Source organism: Oncorhynchus masou, chromosome 21 (assembly GCF_036934945.1).
Source record: "Oncorhynchus masou masou isolate Uvic2021 chromosome 21, UVic_Omas_1.1, whole genome shotgun sequence".
NCBI classification, from domain to species: Eukaryota; Metazoa; Chordata; class Actinopteri; order Salmoniformes; family Salmonidae; genus Oncorhynchus; species Oncorhynchus masou.
In genome coordinates, this window is record NC_088232.1 from 23317403 (window position 1) to 23337109 (window position 19707).

Consider the following 19707-nt stretch of genomic DNA (forward strand, 5'->3'; position numbering starts at 1 on the left):
CCAACCAGTCAGGAAGCGAGAGGTTTTACTCCGCCCAAAATCTGTCAATGAAAATAAGTCTATGAAGTGAGGAATTTTTGGATGGAGGTCAATGACTGTCGAATACATGTAAAAAATAATAATAATGCAAATACATCTATAATTTGCTAAGTGAGGCTTATTTGATCGAATAGAAGTTTCGTAATGGTGAGGTTGTTAAGAATGCACTGATATAAGTGGATGCACATGGTATTTCGGCTACTTTGGGAAAAAAAGAGACTACAGCATCTGAGTTGTGCCTGTTGTCATAGAGAAAGATAGGAGGGCTCATCAAGGATATAACCCGTTCTGGCACGGACATTGCCATTGAGGGCTTGCACCATTTTAAAGTAGTTAACAGGGTGAGGATTCCTATGAGTTGGGAGACATCAGCCAATGAAAAAGAAAATTGACTACTTTAAAACGGAGATAGCCTCAATGGCACGGCCATGCTGTCACAGATGCTATAATGATATAGATACAAAGCTGAGTCCTCTATCTATCTCTATGGCCTGTTCACACGCATATCTGCCCTCTCTTTGGCTAGAATGGTCCCACCTGATCTCACCTCCTCCCACCTGCCTTCAATCTTTGATGTATTTCCATTGTTAGAATGTTCCGTTGACTACCTCGTCAATATAATAGACAATCTTTGCTCTAACATGCTGTCCTCTACAGCTCAGTTGGTAGAGCATAGTGCTTGCAACACCAGGATTCTGGGTTCAATTACAGGGACCACCCGTATGTAAGAATGACTAAGTCGCTTTCGAGCACATTTAGTGTCTGCTAAATGGCATATATTTAACATTATCACACTATGTTGAATCAAGTAGGACTAAAAGCAATTGAATGGAATTTCATGGAAACAAACTTTCTCCACCAGCACAACAAATATAATGATTCTGAGCAGAGTGAAGTGCTTATTACAATATAATTACAACTGGATGTTGTACAACATCATGTCGCACTGGATAGTGCCAGCAAATATTCAAACAAACAAAGCAATATACTTGTAAAACCGCAAAGAACTCTGCCAACTCATTTCAAACAAAGCAATGTGGTGCATAGACATAATATATTTCTCCCACACTGTGCAATACTCTTTATTTTGGTTTAGTACCTGGAAATCTCGTTCACCAGACACTTGGGGGGGGGGGCACTGCTGAATGAAAGAATTGGTCGCCTGATTGCCCTCCATCAGCTAGTAATGCATGCCCCACCACGCCCCCTGCTGACCATCAGCTGCAGCTCAGGCCATGGCAGGTAAGAGCACCACGCTAATAATATATAGTCTGCCATTTCTGTTCAAAAGGGCATCTCTACAGGGGCCAGACATGACCCGAAGTGGTATTTCTCAGGCATTGTAATGGCAGCATGGAATCCAATCAATGATGAGTGGCAAAACCTAAAATGGTGGACTTGGCTGAAGGAAATTATAAAAAGAACCTTCTATAAAGTAACTTAAACTACGAAGTCATGTTTTGGATCACCCGGAAGAAAGTGGATGCTTACCAAAACACATTAAGAGATTTCCTTTGCTTATCATAAAGGTGTGTTCCACTGGTGTAATTATGAGTCTACAAAAGCTATCCAAAATGAGGACCCCGGTGAAGTCACCGTTAAAATGCTGTGTTTTTATGCAGATCAGAAAAGCAAATACATCCCAATTCACACCCTATTCCCTACATAGCGCACTAGGGTAGGGTACCATTTGGGGGGCATTTACCTCATGTGATCTGGTGCTGGGAGGAAACACCCCTCACAGAGGAGAAAATTAGTCCTGAGTCTGTGTCATTCATCAGAATTAGGCCCAGGCTGACAGATGAATGCTATAACTGTGTGTGTGAGTGGGGGTTCTAGTATGGCTGGGGCTTAGTCTGTGTGCATCCGGATGACCGATGATGAAACACTTGAAGATGACATCACATTTTAAAAATAGGAGATTACCGAGCGAGTGCTTCTCGAAGACACGTTTCTATTTCACCTTTATTTAAGCAGGCGAGTCAGTTAAGAACAAATTCTTATTTTCAATGACGGCCTAGGAACGGTGGGTTAACTGCCTTGTTCAGGGCCAGAGCAGGAAGGAAGTAGTGCCGTTGTGTTCCAGTCAGATTCCTCAACATGAATTAATTATGAGAAACAGAGAAGGGCAAAGCCACTGCGATGTGTGACATGTAATTTGAGGCATTCTAGCTACATCTAGATAGTCCTCCACATTTATCTACAGAAATCAGATACCATGGGTCTCGGTACCAAATCGATACCGTGGTCAGTCATCGTGATTGGCGAAGGAACTGACCCCACTTGTGTTTGTTGATTTCCAAGATAAATCATTGATTCTAAAATGACGGTTCACACACTGGTCTCCTTGAACTGCAATTATCTTGTCATTATGTCAGAAGGTTTTACATCGTGTAAACGACGGTGTTCTGGAAATCGACAAGAGCGATCAATCGTAAGTGGCCTGAATCATGTCATGGGTTGTTTCACATATGGTTTGATGATGTGCTTGAGAAACAAAGGACTATAAATAGCAAATTCTCAAAGAGAGCAGTTTGGCAGCTGGTGAAAAGAAAAATAGAGATAAAAAAAAGAGAAACTGCAAAAGGAGAAGAAATATCAAGGTTGCCATGACAACTGGTTTGGAGGTACTACCAGCAACAAAATGGTGCCACTTCAGACATCTTATGGCATAACATACTAGTCTGACTAACACCTAACAGAGTATGGAACGGCTCGTTGATGTTGTTGGCACAATGCGTCCATAATGAAGGGGGCTGTGCTTTTACTGGTTAGCTCTTCGCTGTGTCTTTCTCACTTAAAACACTCACACACAGCCCCCAAACATTACAACATTTGGATTTTCAAATTAAAAACAATGAGAGGCATCAACCCCCCCCCAAAAAAAAAAAAAACGATTCACAAAAAAATTGGTGAGAACCAATCAAACCCGTCGCACAACTTCTGAGTGAATAATGCATTAACAAACTGCCCCCTTTCCAGACCAGTGTCTCACAGCTCTCCCTGCGCTATGAGTCACGTGGGTCGAGTCTGCCAGGCTAACAACATCCTCCCTCTCCCTCAAACATGCTCTAATCACTACAATAACCAGTTAGTCACACCAAATATGTGTAGTACATAAAGTACATTCCATCACCGTGCTTGTTATGCCGCTAGAATAAATTCTAATGGATAGAAATTGCAAGCGATGATAAATCCAAGTGATCTGACAATGTACATTTAAAAATATGTGAACAGACCGCTATTCGATACAAATGTTAAATGCACGTACTCAGTGCATTCCCTTATCACGACTGTGTCCCTCTGACTGCATTACGGGCTTTAATAGAGAGGCTGGTCAAGTAACACTGTTGGCCAAACAAAGCAAGGGTATCGAGTCAATCTTACAAGACCAACGCATTTCCCAAATGTCTCCCTTCATTTCTGACAGCACCCGCTCACGATCCACCCATACAGACAGACACACACACACGGATGATTTCGAAGCCATAATTAACACTCCGCTCACCCCCCACACATCCCATCACCATGGATACCAATTCTAGAGAGGGAGGCCTATTCAATTTCAAGGGGAAGACTGTCCAAGGCTTTCAGACGGCAGTGTCTAGGGTATAGCAGAGAACCTGGCACTGATCTTTCTCCCCAACATGTAGCACTAGACTGCACACAAATTGCAGTTGAACAGAGGACAGAGGAGGAGGAGGAGCCAGTAATAGTCCTTGTGGTGAATGACACAATGACCAGAATAGTAGTTATATGACCTTTCTGAAGGTACGGTTGTTGTCAGTGTGCACTCATTCAAAATGGCTGAGTGTATATACACACTATCAACAAGAACTATATTTGTTCAACCCTGGTGATCTTTATAGGTGTCTTGAAGTTGACTTGCTTGCTGCAACATCTATATGTGAAACATCAATTACCTCCACATCAACAAAAAGGCACATCTATTCAGATGTTAAGTCCCCTATATGGGGAACTTTGAGCGGTTCTGGACCGGTTCCGACTGACATTTTGGTGCACAAAGCGCTCTATGAGCGCCGTAGGGTCCCGTGCCTTATCGTGCTAGAAAGACCCATCTGTCTGCCCTCCGCTTCCACTCTGTCAGCGGAACCGACTTGAAGTGTCAGGTTTCACACCCCACATTTGCATAGGGAGTGATGTGCCACATTTTCTGGTTTATCCAGGCAAAGAATACATTTGCTCTTCCTCTGAACAACAGAGCCCAGCCTGTGAGATGTCATATGAAAGTTGACAGTCTAGAGAATCCAACCGTTGTGGTTTCATCTTGCTGTGATATTCTCAGCATGATTTAGAGCTCTCAACATGAAAAATAATAATAATAATTTAATAGAATTAAAACAAGACTACTTTCTCTTGGTCTCAGACGGACAAAATCACTGTGCTTAAAGCTGAAGTTGCAACGGGACACCATTTGAATGGACGTTTAGGAGGAAAATTCTCTGTCTTCAGTTATATGAAATAGAGTCAATATTGTACTACACCGCTTGCGTCGCATGCGTTGCAAAATAAATTTACACATACATGTTATTCAATCATTGCATCCATACTGCTTGTGGGAATCAGTGAGCATCTGTGTGGCCAGGCGCTAAAATAGAAATTGGTTCTATTTGTGACGCTCGACAAGTCCGGCCTCTCCCATCTCCTCATTGGTTTTTAGGAGCATATACCCACATGGGTGATTGAAAGATGAATTTAGGTCCACACTCCAGTAGGTTGTAGAAATGCTGTAAAGTTGGTTGCCAACCGCCATATAAAGTCCAAAGAGGAAAAAGAAGCCTTAAGGAAGGAGGAGAGATGACGAGAAACGATTAATTGTCGGAGTTGAGGACCTTGTGCATTTCAGGTAAAATAACAACCCAATGTTTATATACCAGGACAAATTAGCTAGCAACAGCAAGCTAGCTAGCTAAATAGCCATAAATGTTTCATGATTTTTGACCTGTCCCCAAATTAATAATTGATTTGGAGGTTGTTTTGATATTTCAACCTGTGTGTCCTGATCACTTCTGGTGCGAGGGAACAAAATCAACGTGCGCGCGTCCGGTTTGGTCACCATGGAAGTATGGTCATATGTATTATGCAGTTATAAGAAAGGTGAAATCTTATAGTATGTCGTTTATAATTTAAATGTTACTATATTTCAAAAGAATCAGTCATTTCAGGCCCCATTGCCCAACTTTTGTTGAATAGGGGGGGAAAAATTGTATTGTACTATATACTTGAGTTTGTGTCTTCAAAAGTGAGTACACCTCAGCAATTTATAACTATTTTTTACCAGAAAGGTGAGTTCCAGACCTTTCTGAAACTATGCAACAAGTTAATTTTGGTGGAAATCTAAATTTTGCCCTATCAATCAACTGGTTAAAAAGCCAACTATTTGTTCACAAAGTATTTCAAGAGTGATGGCTATCAATTGTCAGTTAAGAACAAATTCTTATTTACAATGACAGCCTACTCCGGCCAAACCCGGACGAAGCAGGGTCAATTGTGCGCCACCCTATGGGACTCCCAATCACAGCCAGATGTGATACAGTCTGGATTCGAACAAAGGACTGTAGTAATGCCTCTTGCACTGAGATGCAGTGGCTTAGACCGCTGCGCCACTCGGGAGCCCTAAAATAAAATCAATAAACTGAAGCACTGAAGGGCGCAGTCTGCCTTTCTGTCTGTTTGTCTATACTTACACAGCTGTGCACCAGCCATTGTTTTCACCTGAATGGTTTCACCCTTAAATGAGTTTTACACCAAGAAAGAGGAGCAGGACCTAATCTTCCCATGCAACTGAATGGATATTGGCAGCCAGCACAATATAACAGCGGTAAAGAGTTAATATACTGTACAAAAATATAAATGCAACAATTTCAGAGATTCATATAAGGACATCAGTCAATAGAAATACATGAATTAGGCCCTAATCTATGGATTTCACATCAAAGGGCATACAGATATGCATCTGTTGGTCACAGACACCTTTAAAAAAAGCATTTGCCTCACAATGGACTTCAGGATCTCGTCACGGTATCTCTGTGTATTCAAATTGCCATTGATAAAATGCAATTGTGTTCATTGTCCGTAGCCTATGCCTGCCCATATCATAACCCCATCCCACCATAGGGATGTTCAGAATGTTGACATGAACAAACCGCACGCCCAAACGACACCATAAACGTACGTGGTCTGCGGTTGTGAGCCCAGTTGGACATACTGTCAAATTCTCTTAAATGATGTTGGAGGTGGCTTATGGTAGAGAAATTAACATTCAAGTCTCTGGCAACAGCTCTGGTGGACATTCCCATAGTCAGCATGCCATCTATGGCGTTGTGAGTGGCCTTTTATTGTCCCCAGCACAAGGTGCACCTGTGTAATGATCATGCTGTATAATCAGCTTCTGGATATGCCACACCTGTCAGGTGGATGGACTATCTTGGCAAAGGAGAAATGTTCACGAACAGGGATGTAAACAAATGTGTGTAAAACAGAAAAATATGCTTTTTGTGCGTATAGAACATTTCTGGGATCTTTTGATTCAGCTCATGAAACATGGGATCAACACTTTACATGCGTTTATATTTTTGTTCAGTATATATTCATGTGGTGCGAACCTTTTCCCTCAAGAATACCACGAGTTCCCGCCTACACTGTTAAAATGTGGCCTTAGTCAATGGTGCTTTGTATGGATGTAATTCACATCTCCAGTGATCAGGAGGAGGCTGCATTCCAAGACTTGTGGCTGGGGAGACCAAGCAGGGCCCAGCGGCCATTGTAATAATTCAAAGTAGTCTTGGTATTCGGCCAACAGAGCCAAACACAGGGAGATTAAGTACGATTATCACAAAACCAAGACGGAGACGCGACGGACCGACCAAAACATGAGCTGTATGTATGGTATGTATTTATCATTGTATCACACAACCTGTCCAAACAATATGTTCAGAAGTCAGCCGTAGGTCTACTTGTAATGAATGCTTAATATTGACAGACAATAATTCCAAAACACACAGTGCAGTCTGGCTAGTTGTACAAAGCGCAGGTTTTCAATTCAGTGGGTAACATTTGAGATATATTCTGGAATGCAGATACTGACAGTACAACAAGTGTTGACCTAACTGCAGTATTGTGTTGAAAATGACCAAATGGAAATGTGTTGAGTTGGCATCGACACAAAATTATTAATGACATTCTTGTAAATAACGAGACCTTGTCAAACAGAGGAGTACAGAAGGCATCTGGTTATTTGTTGAATGAACCGAGGTTGAAAGTAAGAGTTGTTTTCCTATTCCATCTAGGCCTGTCCCCGAGGTAAAAAAATATTGGTCGACCAAGAGTCGTCTGTTCTTTCTACCAATCGATTGGTTTAAAACGTTCAAACATGTATTTTTCCATATATAGACAAATCCTATGTGTTTTAATCAAATCAACTAAATGCACTGAGCTTGTCTGATGCTTTAAGCAAACTGTTTGATGAAATAATTAAGACACACAAACGGACTAAAGCGTCCGACCAGCAATTGATTTGATTGTGCCGGGCCAGGCTCAGACTTGCTTGCGCTGTGTAAAAAAAGAAAAAGAGGAAAAAAAGACAGGGAGTGACTGGCTCGCTCCGGTTGTCTCGCTCTCCTCACTGCTCTAGCGACCGACCACAGAACATCAACAGTGTGTATGGCGCTGTCCGTGTTGCTGAAGCTGCAACCTAACACAGCCATGTCTGACTGACAGGTTGTTACTAAAATCCCTCATTTGTTTAGGAAAAACATTCCCTCTTCCCTCAACCCGTGCTCTCTTTACGACACATGTAAGCATCGCATGCACGTGACCAATAGGGCCTGACCTATAGCCTGTCATAATCACATCAATAAATTGGTTCTAACAAACGCTGAACACCATAGCGCGTGACAGCAAAATGGAAAGACAAAAAAAACAACAACACCGCATTCATTTGTGAATGCATTTTCAGAAATATTTTTTTGTTTACGCCTACTATTCAATGTCTGCGTTGTTATTTTTAAACTAAAATGCTCGATTGCATTTGAAATCATGAATAACTCGTATGCTGTTTGATGACATGAACAAATACATTTCGTACACAGCAGCCTAGATAAGTATTAAAATATAGGCTTAAGTAAACAGGATGTGCTCTTAGGCCTACAGCTCTATTGTGGATATACAAGGCTGCTTTACTAAGCCTATTCATGATAATGACATGACTTATTATTATAATGACGATCATAATAACAATAAGGAGACCAAGGAAAGAAATTGGGTTATCATCATTATTATAAACATAATTTTCCGGACAAGTTGGAACAGCGTAAACACGAAATAAATGATAAATAATGCCAGAGGCTGGTCTAACAAAAAACCCTAAAGCCTTTATTACAGCGTGGCAAAGATTAAAAACAGACAATTTTGTGAAATTATTTATCGGACACGTGGGTTTCATGAGGCTTGCCGTTTACGGAATCAGTAGGCTATTAAACAAACACTCAAACAGGCAACAGAAGCAGGATCTGTTTTATTTCTGTATATATATATATATATATATATATATATATATATATATATATATATATATATATATATATATATATAGCCAGGCACATGTATCAGTTAGGCTGTTGATTATTAACTAAGTTTGGGTTTCCTCTCTACTCACTTTTCTTAGACAATAAGGCACAGGTTGTTTTCTAGTCTCCTCATTCTGCTGCTGCCTCCACCGCATTGTTCTCAACACCAATATGCTGGTTAACTTTGCTATTATCCACATAGCAACATGGTCTAGGAAAAGGCGCCAATTCAATAGCGCACGGATGCGTTTCAGAACCGCGGACAGCGACCACTATCCAACGCGGGGGAAAGCGCATTTGTTATAAAATAGTATAATTTGTATTAGTATTGCACCATTGTTCTTACATAATATAACCATATACAATTTCAGTAGCACATGTCTTAGAGTGATGGACTGTGCCATCCCCACAGCTTCCACAATGGATCAGTCCACTCAGACAGGCGCCAATCAGACTGTTGTCTTGTACACCATGATTTTAAAAGTTATAAAATGTGCTGCTGCTCGACTAAAGAAACCTTGGTCGGCCATCAGCCGAAATATCATACAAACAATCGACAAATGGGGTGAGCCCTAATTCCATCTCATCATGGGGTGACAAAGAAAAATAGCCATCACAGAAATCAACAAAGACAGGAAAAAACACAGTGACATTAAAGCCTATGATCAAACCCTGTTTTCAGAGTTTTGGAATAAACACTGCCTTTTTCAAATCTCCTGCAGAAAGAAGCCTGTGCTTCCTAAAGAGCCAGAAGGTTGGAGTGACGCTACTGCCCCCAAGAGGTGGAAATATAAAGGACTTGCATCTGACAAGAAATCCATAGAAACCCATGGGTACATCCAAAATGGCATCATATTCCTTATATAGCACACTCCTTTTGACCTGGACCCATAAGACTCAAAAGAGCTCAAAAGAAGTGCACTATATGGGGAATTGGGTGCCATTTCAGACAGCCCATGACTTAACAGATGCAGAGACACTGATGACTAACCTTGCTGTGCTGTGTGAGGTGTTTTCTGTGTCCTGTAGCTGTGCTGCTGTGTAGTGCTCTGTGTGTTCCGGACGTTGGTGGTGTTCCAGCGCGTAGGCTTTGGGATGACCCTGCGAGGAGCTGGGGTCTCCAGAGGGCTCTTACCCTCTCCTCCCCTCTGCTGGCTAGATGGGTCTGGAGATGCTTCAGAAGAAGAGGAGATACAAAGCAGATGACATACAGTACCAGTTAAAAGTTTGGACACACCTACTCATTCAAGGGTTTTTCTTTATTTGTAATATTTTCTACATTGTAGAATAATAGTGAAGACATCAAAACTATGAAATAGCACATATGGAATTATGTACTAACCACACAAAAAAAGTGTTAAACAGATCAAAATATATTTTAGATTCTTCAAAGTAGCCACCATTTGCCTTGATGACAGTTTTGCACACTCATGGCATTATCCCAACCAGCTTCATGAGGTAGTCACCTGGAATGCATTTCAATTAACAGGTGTGCCTTCTTAAAAGTACATTTGAGCCAATCAGTTTTGTTGTGATAAGGTAGGGGAGGTATACAGAAGATAGCCCTATTTGGTAAAAGACCAAGTCCATATTATAGCAAGCTCAAATAAGCAAGGAGAAACAAAAGTCCATTATTACTTTAAGACACGAAGGCCAGTCAAAGCGAAAATTTCAAGAACTTTGAAAGTTTCTTCAAGTGCAGTCGCAAAAACCATCAAGCACGATAATGAAACTGTCTCTCATGAGGACCACCACAGGAAAGACCCAGAGTTACCTCTGCTGCAGAGGATAAGCTCATTAGAGTTACCAGCCTAGGAAGTTGCAGCCTAAATAAATGCTTGAGTAACACACATCTCAACATCAACTGTTCAGAGAAGACTGCGTGAATCAGGCCTTCGTGGTCAAATTGGTGCAAAGAAATCACTACTAAGGGACATCAATAAGAAAAAGAAACATGCTTGGGCCAAGAAACACAAGCAATGGACATTAGACCGGTGGAAATCTGTCCTTTGGGCTGATGAGTACAAATTTGAGTTTTTTTGTTTCCAACTGCCGGATCTTTGTGAGATGCAGAGTAGGTAAAAGCATGTGTGGTTCCCACCGTGAGGCATGAAGGAGGTGGTGTGATGGTGTGGGGATGCTTTGGTGATGACACTGTCAGTGATTTATTTTGATTTGCTTAACACGGTTTTGGTTATGACATGCTTCCATTTTTGCAAAAGAAAATTAAATTCACTGCTCGACTGAGAGACCAAACAGATAATTAGTCACACTATTATTGCACACAGAGTGAGTCCATGCAACGTATGAAGAAAATGTTTACTCCTAAATATATTTAGGCTTGCCATAAAAAAGGGGTAGAACATTTATTGAACTCAAGACATTTAAAACTTTTAATTTGCCATTAATTTGTTACAATTTCGAAAAACATACATCCACTTTTATATTATGGGGTATTGTGTGTAGGGCAGTGACAAAAAAAATTATCTACATTTAATACATTTTCAATTCAGGATACAACACAACAAAATGTGGGAAGAAAAGTAAAGGGGCGTGAACACTTTCTGATGACACATCTCAATGCCATTCTCATCATTTGTTTCAATGAGGCAACTGACTCAGGAAACGAAGCACCCTACCTGTGGCTGGAACAGCAGGGGAACAGTCTGCAGCATCAAGGTGGGTAATATGAACGTGACCGGGAAGGTCCTGAGGAAGCCGAGGGTCTGGATATACAGAGGCAGCAGGGCCAGTGTTCAGCATGGAGGGTGAGGGCACAGGGGTGTGGCCAGTCACTACACCCAGAGCAGAGCCCAGGAGACGGTTCTGAGAGGATGAGAGGGCATGGATGAAGTGGTCAGAACTATTATTGAATGACTAAAAGTAAAAAGAGTTGAGTATAGCGGTGATGAAACATGCAATAGAAAAAGAAGTACACCGAACACCACACTGCTTGAAACACTACAGACATACTCAGACTCTGGGACTGTATAAAGATGTGTACAACTTTAGGGGTCCACATAAATACAGTCTTACATAACTTCATGCAATGATTAGAATGACAGCAAATTATTGAGGAAAATATTACTATCTGGAGCACTCAAGTGAAGGCTCAGTGCTCCTCCTTCCCGAAAGTACCTGCAGCTCCATCTGTTGGCTCTGAATCCACTCCAGGTGCTGTAGTCTCTGCTGGGTCACGGTATTGAGCTGCTCCTCCAGCTGGGTCACCCTCTCTGATGCTCTGTCCTCTCTGGCCTCCTGAGCCCTGCCTGGGTACCTGTCTGACTCCAGCAGCCTCTGTAGCCCCTCCCACACCTGGGAAACACATGCCTCCATGTCACTCTGAGCCTGGAAAAAGAAAGAAAGACAGAAACAAACCATTAGGCATCCACATTCAGTCCACTAAGAATTTTAGGTAGACTTTGGGGGGTTTGGACTTACAAAAGCTTTCTCACATGGCATCATAATCTCAGAGGGACATAGAAAAAAATAACACATAACTGCTCTGCTACAACAATACCTTGATGAGTGGTGCTGTGGCAGCAGCTGTGACCACGGCTGCAGTGGAGGCAGCTCCCGTATCCCCTGAGAGGCCAGAAACAGGCTGGGGCTCCTGGCTCGATGGTGGCCGCTGGTCCAGTAACTGCACCTTCACTTCTCGCCTCAAGGGGGCAGTCTGGGACCTGAGGAAAACAGTATCGAATGGAGTCCTCATGACTAACACCTAAAGATTTGGGATGTACAACTGTGTTGCAATGTAGACAAACATTACAAACACAAATACATCTGGCATGCAAAAAGGGAAAATCATCCCACAGCTTTGTGCCATGCTTACCTCTGTCTTAGAGCTGCCAAGATTGCCCCTTTGCCACCAGCAGCATATCGGGATATTAGCAGATCATGGTCTAAGGGACAATCCAAGAGTGGGGTTAGGATACAAAATGGCTTAGGGTGAACTCGCAAAGTATTGGGACAGTGACAATATGGGTTAGCATTTATGATATTAATATCTCTGTAACTTTCGCACTCATCATTATTCATGATTCATTCCGGGTTCTTGGTAATCATAGTAGCATCCACATTAATGTAGAAATGTTTAGAAACATATTCTATAGTTATTTCAAATAAAGTTATCTCCAAATACTCTCAAATTAAAAATCACAGTCTGCACTTTAACCACAGTCATTGTATCATTTCAAATCCAAAGTGCTGGAGTACAGAGCCAAAACAACAAAATCACTGACCCAATACTTTTAGAGCTCACTGTATATTAAGTAGCCAGTAGATAATCAATGACAGCATGCTGTCCAGTACATCACAGGTTTAGCCCAAGGACACTTACCTTTGTCCTCACTGCCCTTAGGTTGAACAGAGGTCAGTGTTTCTTTTCCATCTATACTAGGAACCTGACATTGGAAATGAAATGACACCAGTTTAAAATGTATTATATTAGTATGGGTGACATACTTGTGAGGCACACACTTCTCAGAAAAAAACAAGCTAGAAGACATCTTACTTGGGACTCGTTTTGCGGGACTCTTTTTATCGGACTCTTTTTGCGTGCTTTCGTTCCCTCTGGAAAAGACAACATGGGAAGAGCAAAATGTTGGTCAGACTGAAATCAATGGCATATACAACTGCAATACAATATAACAGTTTCACTGGCCTTATAACAAGTGTGGGTTTACTAAGCCTACCAGAGGGTGAAACTGATGGCAGGTTTGCTTGCAGGGCAGGAGGCACATGCCTGTGTTCTTGTTTCCTTGCTTGTCTTTGCTTTTCGATCTTTGGTGGCTCGTCAAGAAGAGAGGACTTCTTCACTGTTATCTTTACATTGTCTGTGTTATTAGATACGGTGGACAACGACCCCAAATCCCTCTGCCCTTCATAGCTCCGCTCAGGAAAGTGAATCTTTGTTGCACGAATCAAGACGTCTCCAGCATCAGAACTTGAAGTGGATTCGTCAAGGTTTATATTCCTTGCAAAGTTCAGAAGTTCGTTTGATCGGCTCAGAAGAGTATGAGCCATATCTAATCGACTCTGACGCTCAGTTGATTATCTAGTAGCGAGCACTGCAGCAGAGTAGAGTATGATAGCTAGTATGCTCAACACCAGACCCGATCAGGCGTTACACATAACATAGTTGTTACTAACCGTGGGAGTTGATATAGATAAATAAACAACCATTGTCGTCATTTTCCTTAGGAAGTCGAACATTCAAATATCCCGCTTCACGCTTGTTTAATGACGACTTTATGCTAACAGTAGCTAGCTACTAACGTTAGCTGGCTAACACCTCTAAACAGTTGAAAGCACAACGCGACAAAACTCAGTAGGAAGTAGCTAGCTAGACCTATATAATTTTGAACAAACTGAATTCGTTGCAACCCGAGGTCAGAATCGAACGATACATAATAGCTTCACAACTGCTAGCTAACGATGGAAAATATGAAAACACAGCAACTGTTGCTGACAACAATAACTTCCGGTCAACGACCAATCCTCTCTCCGCGAGAAATATCGCCATCATCTGCTGTGCATGATAGGGACTCCATGGATGAGGAAACATTAATCAAAAGAGAACATATATTAATCAAATATTAAATAATTTAAAGTATTTGGCTGACCATTATTTATATTAGATAAAAGGTGGGCAGCGAACAACAGGATAATGAGGTACTGAATATTTTAATTACATCGTGTTACATCGGAGTGTTTATGTAGTGACACAAAATTCATCTTAATTTGACATTTCGGTTATTATTTTCGACAATTTACTTTTCGATTTTGAGTTCCATACGTATCCCCACGAACGTATACAATATTTAATATTATCCTAGAATTATTTGTCTGTTTTAAAAACTGTTTTTAATTTCCAATATCTGGCCTTTCAAGCCTCTCAAAAGTGTTGGTGCCGCAGCCACTGCAGTCCCCTTTTCACAACGTCACATGTCCTTCGGAATCTGGGTGGGTGAATGACTTTTTTGCTGTGTTAGAGAAAATGTGATTTATTATGCATTTTGTGCACACAACTTGATATCAAAATATATGTAATGTCTTCAAATGCTTCACTTGACCTTCAGAACTGCGCTATATAGTTAGCCTGTTAGGGACCTTTTAACGTTAGCTGTCCACTAAGCTAGCTAGCTAACTAACACAAGGCTTGCTTAAACTATGTAGTAGCTAGCTATGGAATGGTCAGTTATGAATTCATGGTCAGGTGTCATATATAGCTAATCAACTAATACTCTGTAGCTATCTTGGTAATTCAGTACTCCCTTTTCCTAGCTAATTATAACTAGTGAACGGACATCATAGCTACATAACAATGGATAGGGCTAAGGATGTCATTCAATCGATTACATTCATGGGTGTAACTTTAATCCAACAGAAATATCGTCCATTTGAACCACCATGTCTATCCAGGTGACAGAAGCGGACCAGGTTAAACAGGTATGTAAATTGAGGATACTCGCACCCCAGTGGAGACTGGTGACTTGAAAAATTGAGGAGGATGGGAGACTCACGGTATGTTTCAAAGTCATCAAAGACTAATTATTTTAATCTAAAGCATTTAATAAACACATTTATAGTACAGTATTATGGGGAAGGGGGATGAGAGGGCTACTTCACAGCAGTGATTGAATGAGGGCATGAGTTGAGGTGTTCAGAGGCTTGACCAGTGCAGGACAGGATTTTACTGGGAAGACAAAAAACAATAACAAGACACTACACAGTCAGACAAGAGCTAAGAATGAGTTAGTCCAAGCAAGGAGTAAAATGTGATGTGTAATAATGTGATTGTGTATGTGATTGACTACATACAGTAATGAGAGAAAAGTGATAGGGGTACTCGCAGTGCTTGGAAGGGAAACATTCAACGTGCCAGTGGATGAGAGGGCACATGAGACGCTGGGGCTTCTGTTAATGTCAGGAGAAAGTTGACAATGGTAGTGGAGTGGAGTAGTCATCACCTCTTAATCAGGGAACAGGAGGGGAGTTAGCTGTAAATACAAATAGCAGATACATTCCGTTACAGCTGCGCCATTGTAGGTTTGGATGATGAGTTTCTCTATGAAGTTAAACTCTGACATCTCAAAATTCATAAAGTCAAACACAGACTGTGCATCCTGCCCACTTGACACATCAAAGAATCCCAAGAAATGTTCCTGAATAAAGCCCTGATCCTATGATCAGCCTATGATGCACCTGCTAGTTTTTCTGACATTTCTGGGGGGAATGGCCCTAGCCCTCACCCTCCGATCCAAAAGGTCCCAGACGTGCTCAATGGGATTGAGATCCGGGCTCTTCGCTGGCCATGGCAGAACACTGACATTCCTGTCTTGCAGGAAACCACGCACAGAACGAGCAGTATGGCTGGTGGCAGTGTCATGCTGGAGGGTCATGTCAGGATGAGCCTGCAGGAAGGGTACAACATGCGGGAGGAGGATGTCTCCCCTTTAACGCATAGTGTTGAGATTGCCTGCAATGACAACAAGCTCAGTCTGATGATGCTGTGACACACTGCCTCAGACCATGACGGACCTTCCACCTCCAAATCGATCCTGCTCCAGAGTACAGGTCTCGGTGTAACGCTCATTCCTTCGACGATAAACACAAATGTGAAGAGCACTTTTTGCCAGTCCTGTCTGGTCTAGCGACAGTGGGTTTGTGACTATAGCGACGTTGTTTCCGGTGATGTCTGGTGAGGACCTGCCTTACAACAGGCCTACAAGCCCTCAGTCCATTGCGGACAGTCTGAGCACTGATGGAGGGATTGCGCATTCCTGGTGTAACTCGGGCAGTTGTTGTTGCCATCCTGTACATGTCCCACAGGTGAGATGTTCGGATGTACCGATTCTGTGCAGGTGTTGTTACACGTGGTCTGCTACTGCAAGGACGATCAGCTGTCCGTCCTGTCTCCCTGTAGCACTGTCTTAGGAGTTTCACAGTACGGACATTTCAATTTATTGTCCTGGCCATATCTGCAGTCTTAATACCTCCTTGCAGCACGCCTAAGGCACCCTCACGCAGATGAACAGGTACCCTGGATATTTTTCTTTTGGTGTTTTTCAGAGTCAGTAGAAAGGCCTCTTTAGTGTCCTAAGTTTCATAACTGGGACCTTAATAAAGCTGTTAGTGTCTTAACGACCACTCCACAGGTGCATGTTCATTAATTGTTTATGGTTCATTGAACAAGCTTGGGCGACCGTGTTTAAACCCTTTACAATGAAGATCTGTGAAGTTATTTGGATTGTTACGAATTATCTTTGAAAGAGAGGGTCCTGAAAAAGGGACATTTATGTCTATGGAAGGGGGTGAGGCCGACCGGCCTCCTCGGTTTTGTATTGAAGCCAAGGCTACTTCTACCACATATCTACAACACACAATCCATGTGTACGTGTGTGTCAGTGGAGGCTGCTTAGGGGAGGACGGCACATAATAATGGCTGGAACAGAGCAGATGGCATTAAACACATGAAAACCATGTGTTTGATGTATTTGATACCATTCCAATAATTCCGCTCCAGTCATTAACACGAGCCCATTCTCCCCAATTAAGGTGCCACCAACCTCCTGTGGTGTGCGTGTATAATGATTATGTTATCGTGTGTGTCTCTCTTTTCACAGTCCCCTCTGTTCCATAAGGTGCGTTTTTATCTGTTTAATATGTATGTGTTCACAGTTTAAAGAATTTCTTGGTACCTACAACAAACTCACCGAGAACTGCTTCATGGACTGTGTGAAGGATTTTACCACAAGAGAAGTCAAGTCAGAGGAGGTAGGTTGATTTCCTGCATGTCTTCAAGACTCCGGTGATGTTCCTCCGCTCACACGTTGCTGATGCATGTCAGATCTTATAACACCTGGATAGGTATTTTATGTATGAGCTAACCGCATTAGAGTCGCGTTCCCCTGCTCAGACGTTGCATGCATCAACCAATGGTTGCATACCATATCATCGACTGCTGTCGGACACCAGATTGCTATAACAATATGGTTTGGTTAGCTGATACGCCTGGATAGGTATTTTACATAAGGTCGAGCTCGCATGTTTCAGCAACATCCATATGTATAGGGCAATTCCACGGTAGCAGAATGTATGTCAAACAAAACCAATGATTGCAAAGTTAAACAAACCATAGAACTCTATGCACAATGACTACTTTTTAAAACAATTTCCAAATAAAATTGTACAAAAACACATTTACTATAAAATAGAATGGTAACAGAATGATGTTTGTGCTGTTACCAAACTTTCTGGATCATGTCCCAAGCTGATTTTGAATGGCATTCAAAATGATATCCTAAATTATATCAGCTTTTCATGATTGTCTTCTTTTTGTAAACCATCATAGAAGGCATTGGGTAGAAGTAAATTAATCCACAAAAAAAATATATTTTACATGTCTTAAATTATCACGATATCTTGAAGGCCATTCAAACATGATCTAAGAAGTAGGCGGGGTTTTCATACTGTATCTGGTGCCTAATTTGAATGTCCTGGATCTACATTTACTATGTTACTTCTAGTCTATGAGACCAGGCTGCAATGTCATTCAACTTTGTAGCAGACGTCTCTTTCCATTCATCAAATTGCACTGTATGTAGTATTGTGGAAATATTTTGGAGTGGACGAACATGTGCAGGTAGCAGACTGCACAGTCGATGACTTGGCACACAGCAATTGGTTGATGCATGCAGGATCTGAGCAGAGGAACACGACCTCGTACTTATTACTGAGTAGGTAGGCCATATTTCCAAATACTGTCCCGTCATTCGAGGCTCTGTAGTAGGTAATCTCATCCATCAGAAGGTTCTCTCTAGCAATCGAGCCTGGGGACAATGTTAAGTAATGGGTCAAATAGGACACAATGTGGCATCATTGCTTATCAACAAAATGTTGTCACTGAATGTTCATGTATGTTGTCAAATTTCACATTGTACCAGGTTAGCTTCTTTAGAGTAGAAGCCTTTGCGGTGGTACAGCAATATTTGGAGAGGTGTGATTATGTGATTGTGTCATTGTTTCCACCTCAGTCCACCTGCTCGGAGAGCTGCCTTCAGAAGTACCTAAAGATGACCCAACGCATCTCCATGCGCTTCCAGGAGTACCACATCCAGCAGAACGAAGCCCTGGCTCAGAAAGCAGGCTTAATGGGACCACGGTAGACAAATTCTGCCCTTTACACGCCAGGAGTCGCCCATCCAGTCTGGTCCCAACTCAATGTGAATCAGTGGATGGCTAACACCAGCCACAAACTTGTCCTTGTCTACCTCCTCTACTTCTTAGGCTGGGGCTGATGACTGCTTGGACACTTTTATCCAGAAAAGCCTGATCATGATGTATGAGATCATGTTGAGTTGCGATCCAGGCAGAACATGAGATAAAAATAAAGTAGCTACTTTTGTTTTTATTAAAGTCTGATTGTTGAATAAGGTAATGACAATCCTGGGTATTAGTTTGTCTCCTTTATCCTATGATAATGCCCATTTGTTCTCTGAAATGTTTCTGCACCATTCATTAAACTAAATTGTACATTGGCATACTGCTAAATTACCCATTGTATAATGTCCTGTTGTTTGACCTTGAAATCACTGCTTTCTGTTGGTAATGGATTGTCACTGCAGCCAAGATGGTAATAATGACAACTGTCCTCACTTGAAGGTCATTGGCCTAGAGATGCATAACCAGAGGTTGAAGATTATAAACCGGGTAGTTTGGGTTCTGGATGCTGATTGTCTGATACACAAATGCTGTGTAAACCAATATACCATAGGTATGAATGACTCAACCTTACTGTTCGATTTGTGTTGGTAACCAGTTTAAAAGAATTAAGGCACCTCGGGTTTGTGGTATATGGCCAATATACCACAGTTGAGGGCTACTTCCAGGCACTCTGCTTAGCATTTACACAGGCAGCCAAATTCTGATCATTTTCACTAATTGATATTTTGACCAATAGGATTAGATGTGATTGGTCAACAGTGACTGTAAATGCATCTCAGGTAAAACAAGATGAGTACTGCTCATCTGTGTTTACGTACAGATATTTTTTTTACATTTTCTGGAGAAATAA

General features: G+C 41.7%; 2 protein-coding genes across 4 annotated transcripts in view; one reads left to right on the forward strand and one right to left on the reverse strand.

Annotated features, from left to right (window-relative positions):
* kiaa0586 (KIAA0586 ortholog) overlaps nucleotides 1-14298 on the reverse strand; it is a 122611-nt gene extending 108313 nt beyond the window's left edge. For all 3 annotated transcript variants that reach the window (XM_064927815.1, XM_064927816.1, XM_064927814.1), the window contains exons 1-8: nucleotides 13325-14298; nucleotides 13144-13202; nucleotides 12970-13033; nucleotides 12463-12532; nucleotides 12148-12310; nucleotides 11766-11975; nucleotides 11267-11453; nucleotides 9619-9801 (exon numbers count right to left, since the gene is read on the reverse strand). In XM_064927815.1, coding sequence (XP_064783887.1) covers nucleotides 9619-9801; nucleotides 11267-11453; nucleotides 11766-11975; nucleotides 12148-12310; nucleotides 12463-12532; nucleotides 12970-13033; nucleotides 13144-13202; nucleotides 13325-13655 — 1267 coding nt within the window. In that variant the 5' untranslated portion in view covers nucleotides 13656-14298. The remainder of the gene's footprint in view (nucleotides 1-9618; nucleotides 9802-11266; nucleotides 11454-11765; nucleotides 11976-12147; nucleotides 12311-12462; nucleotides 12533-12969; nucleotides 13034-13143; nucleotides 13203-13324) is intronic.
* A 204-nt stretch (nucleotides 14299-14502) lies between these two features.
* timm9 (translocase of inner mitochondrial membrane 9 homolog) lies at nucleotides 14503-19187 on the forward strand. Its single transcript, XM_064927821.1, has 4 exons — nucleotides 14503-14594; nucleotides 15019-15080; nucleotides 17313-17408; nucleotides 18668-19187. The coding sequence occupies exons 2-4, from the start codon at nucleotides 15042-15044 to the stop codon at nucleotides 18797-18799; spliced, it is 267 nt and encodes an 88-aa protein (XP_064783893.1). The 5' UTR covers nucleotides 14503-14594; nucleotides 15019-15041; the 3' UTR covers nucleotides 18800-19187.
* The last annotated feature ends 520 nt before the right edge of the window (nucleotides 19188-19707 follow it).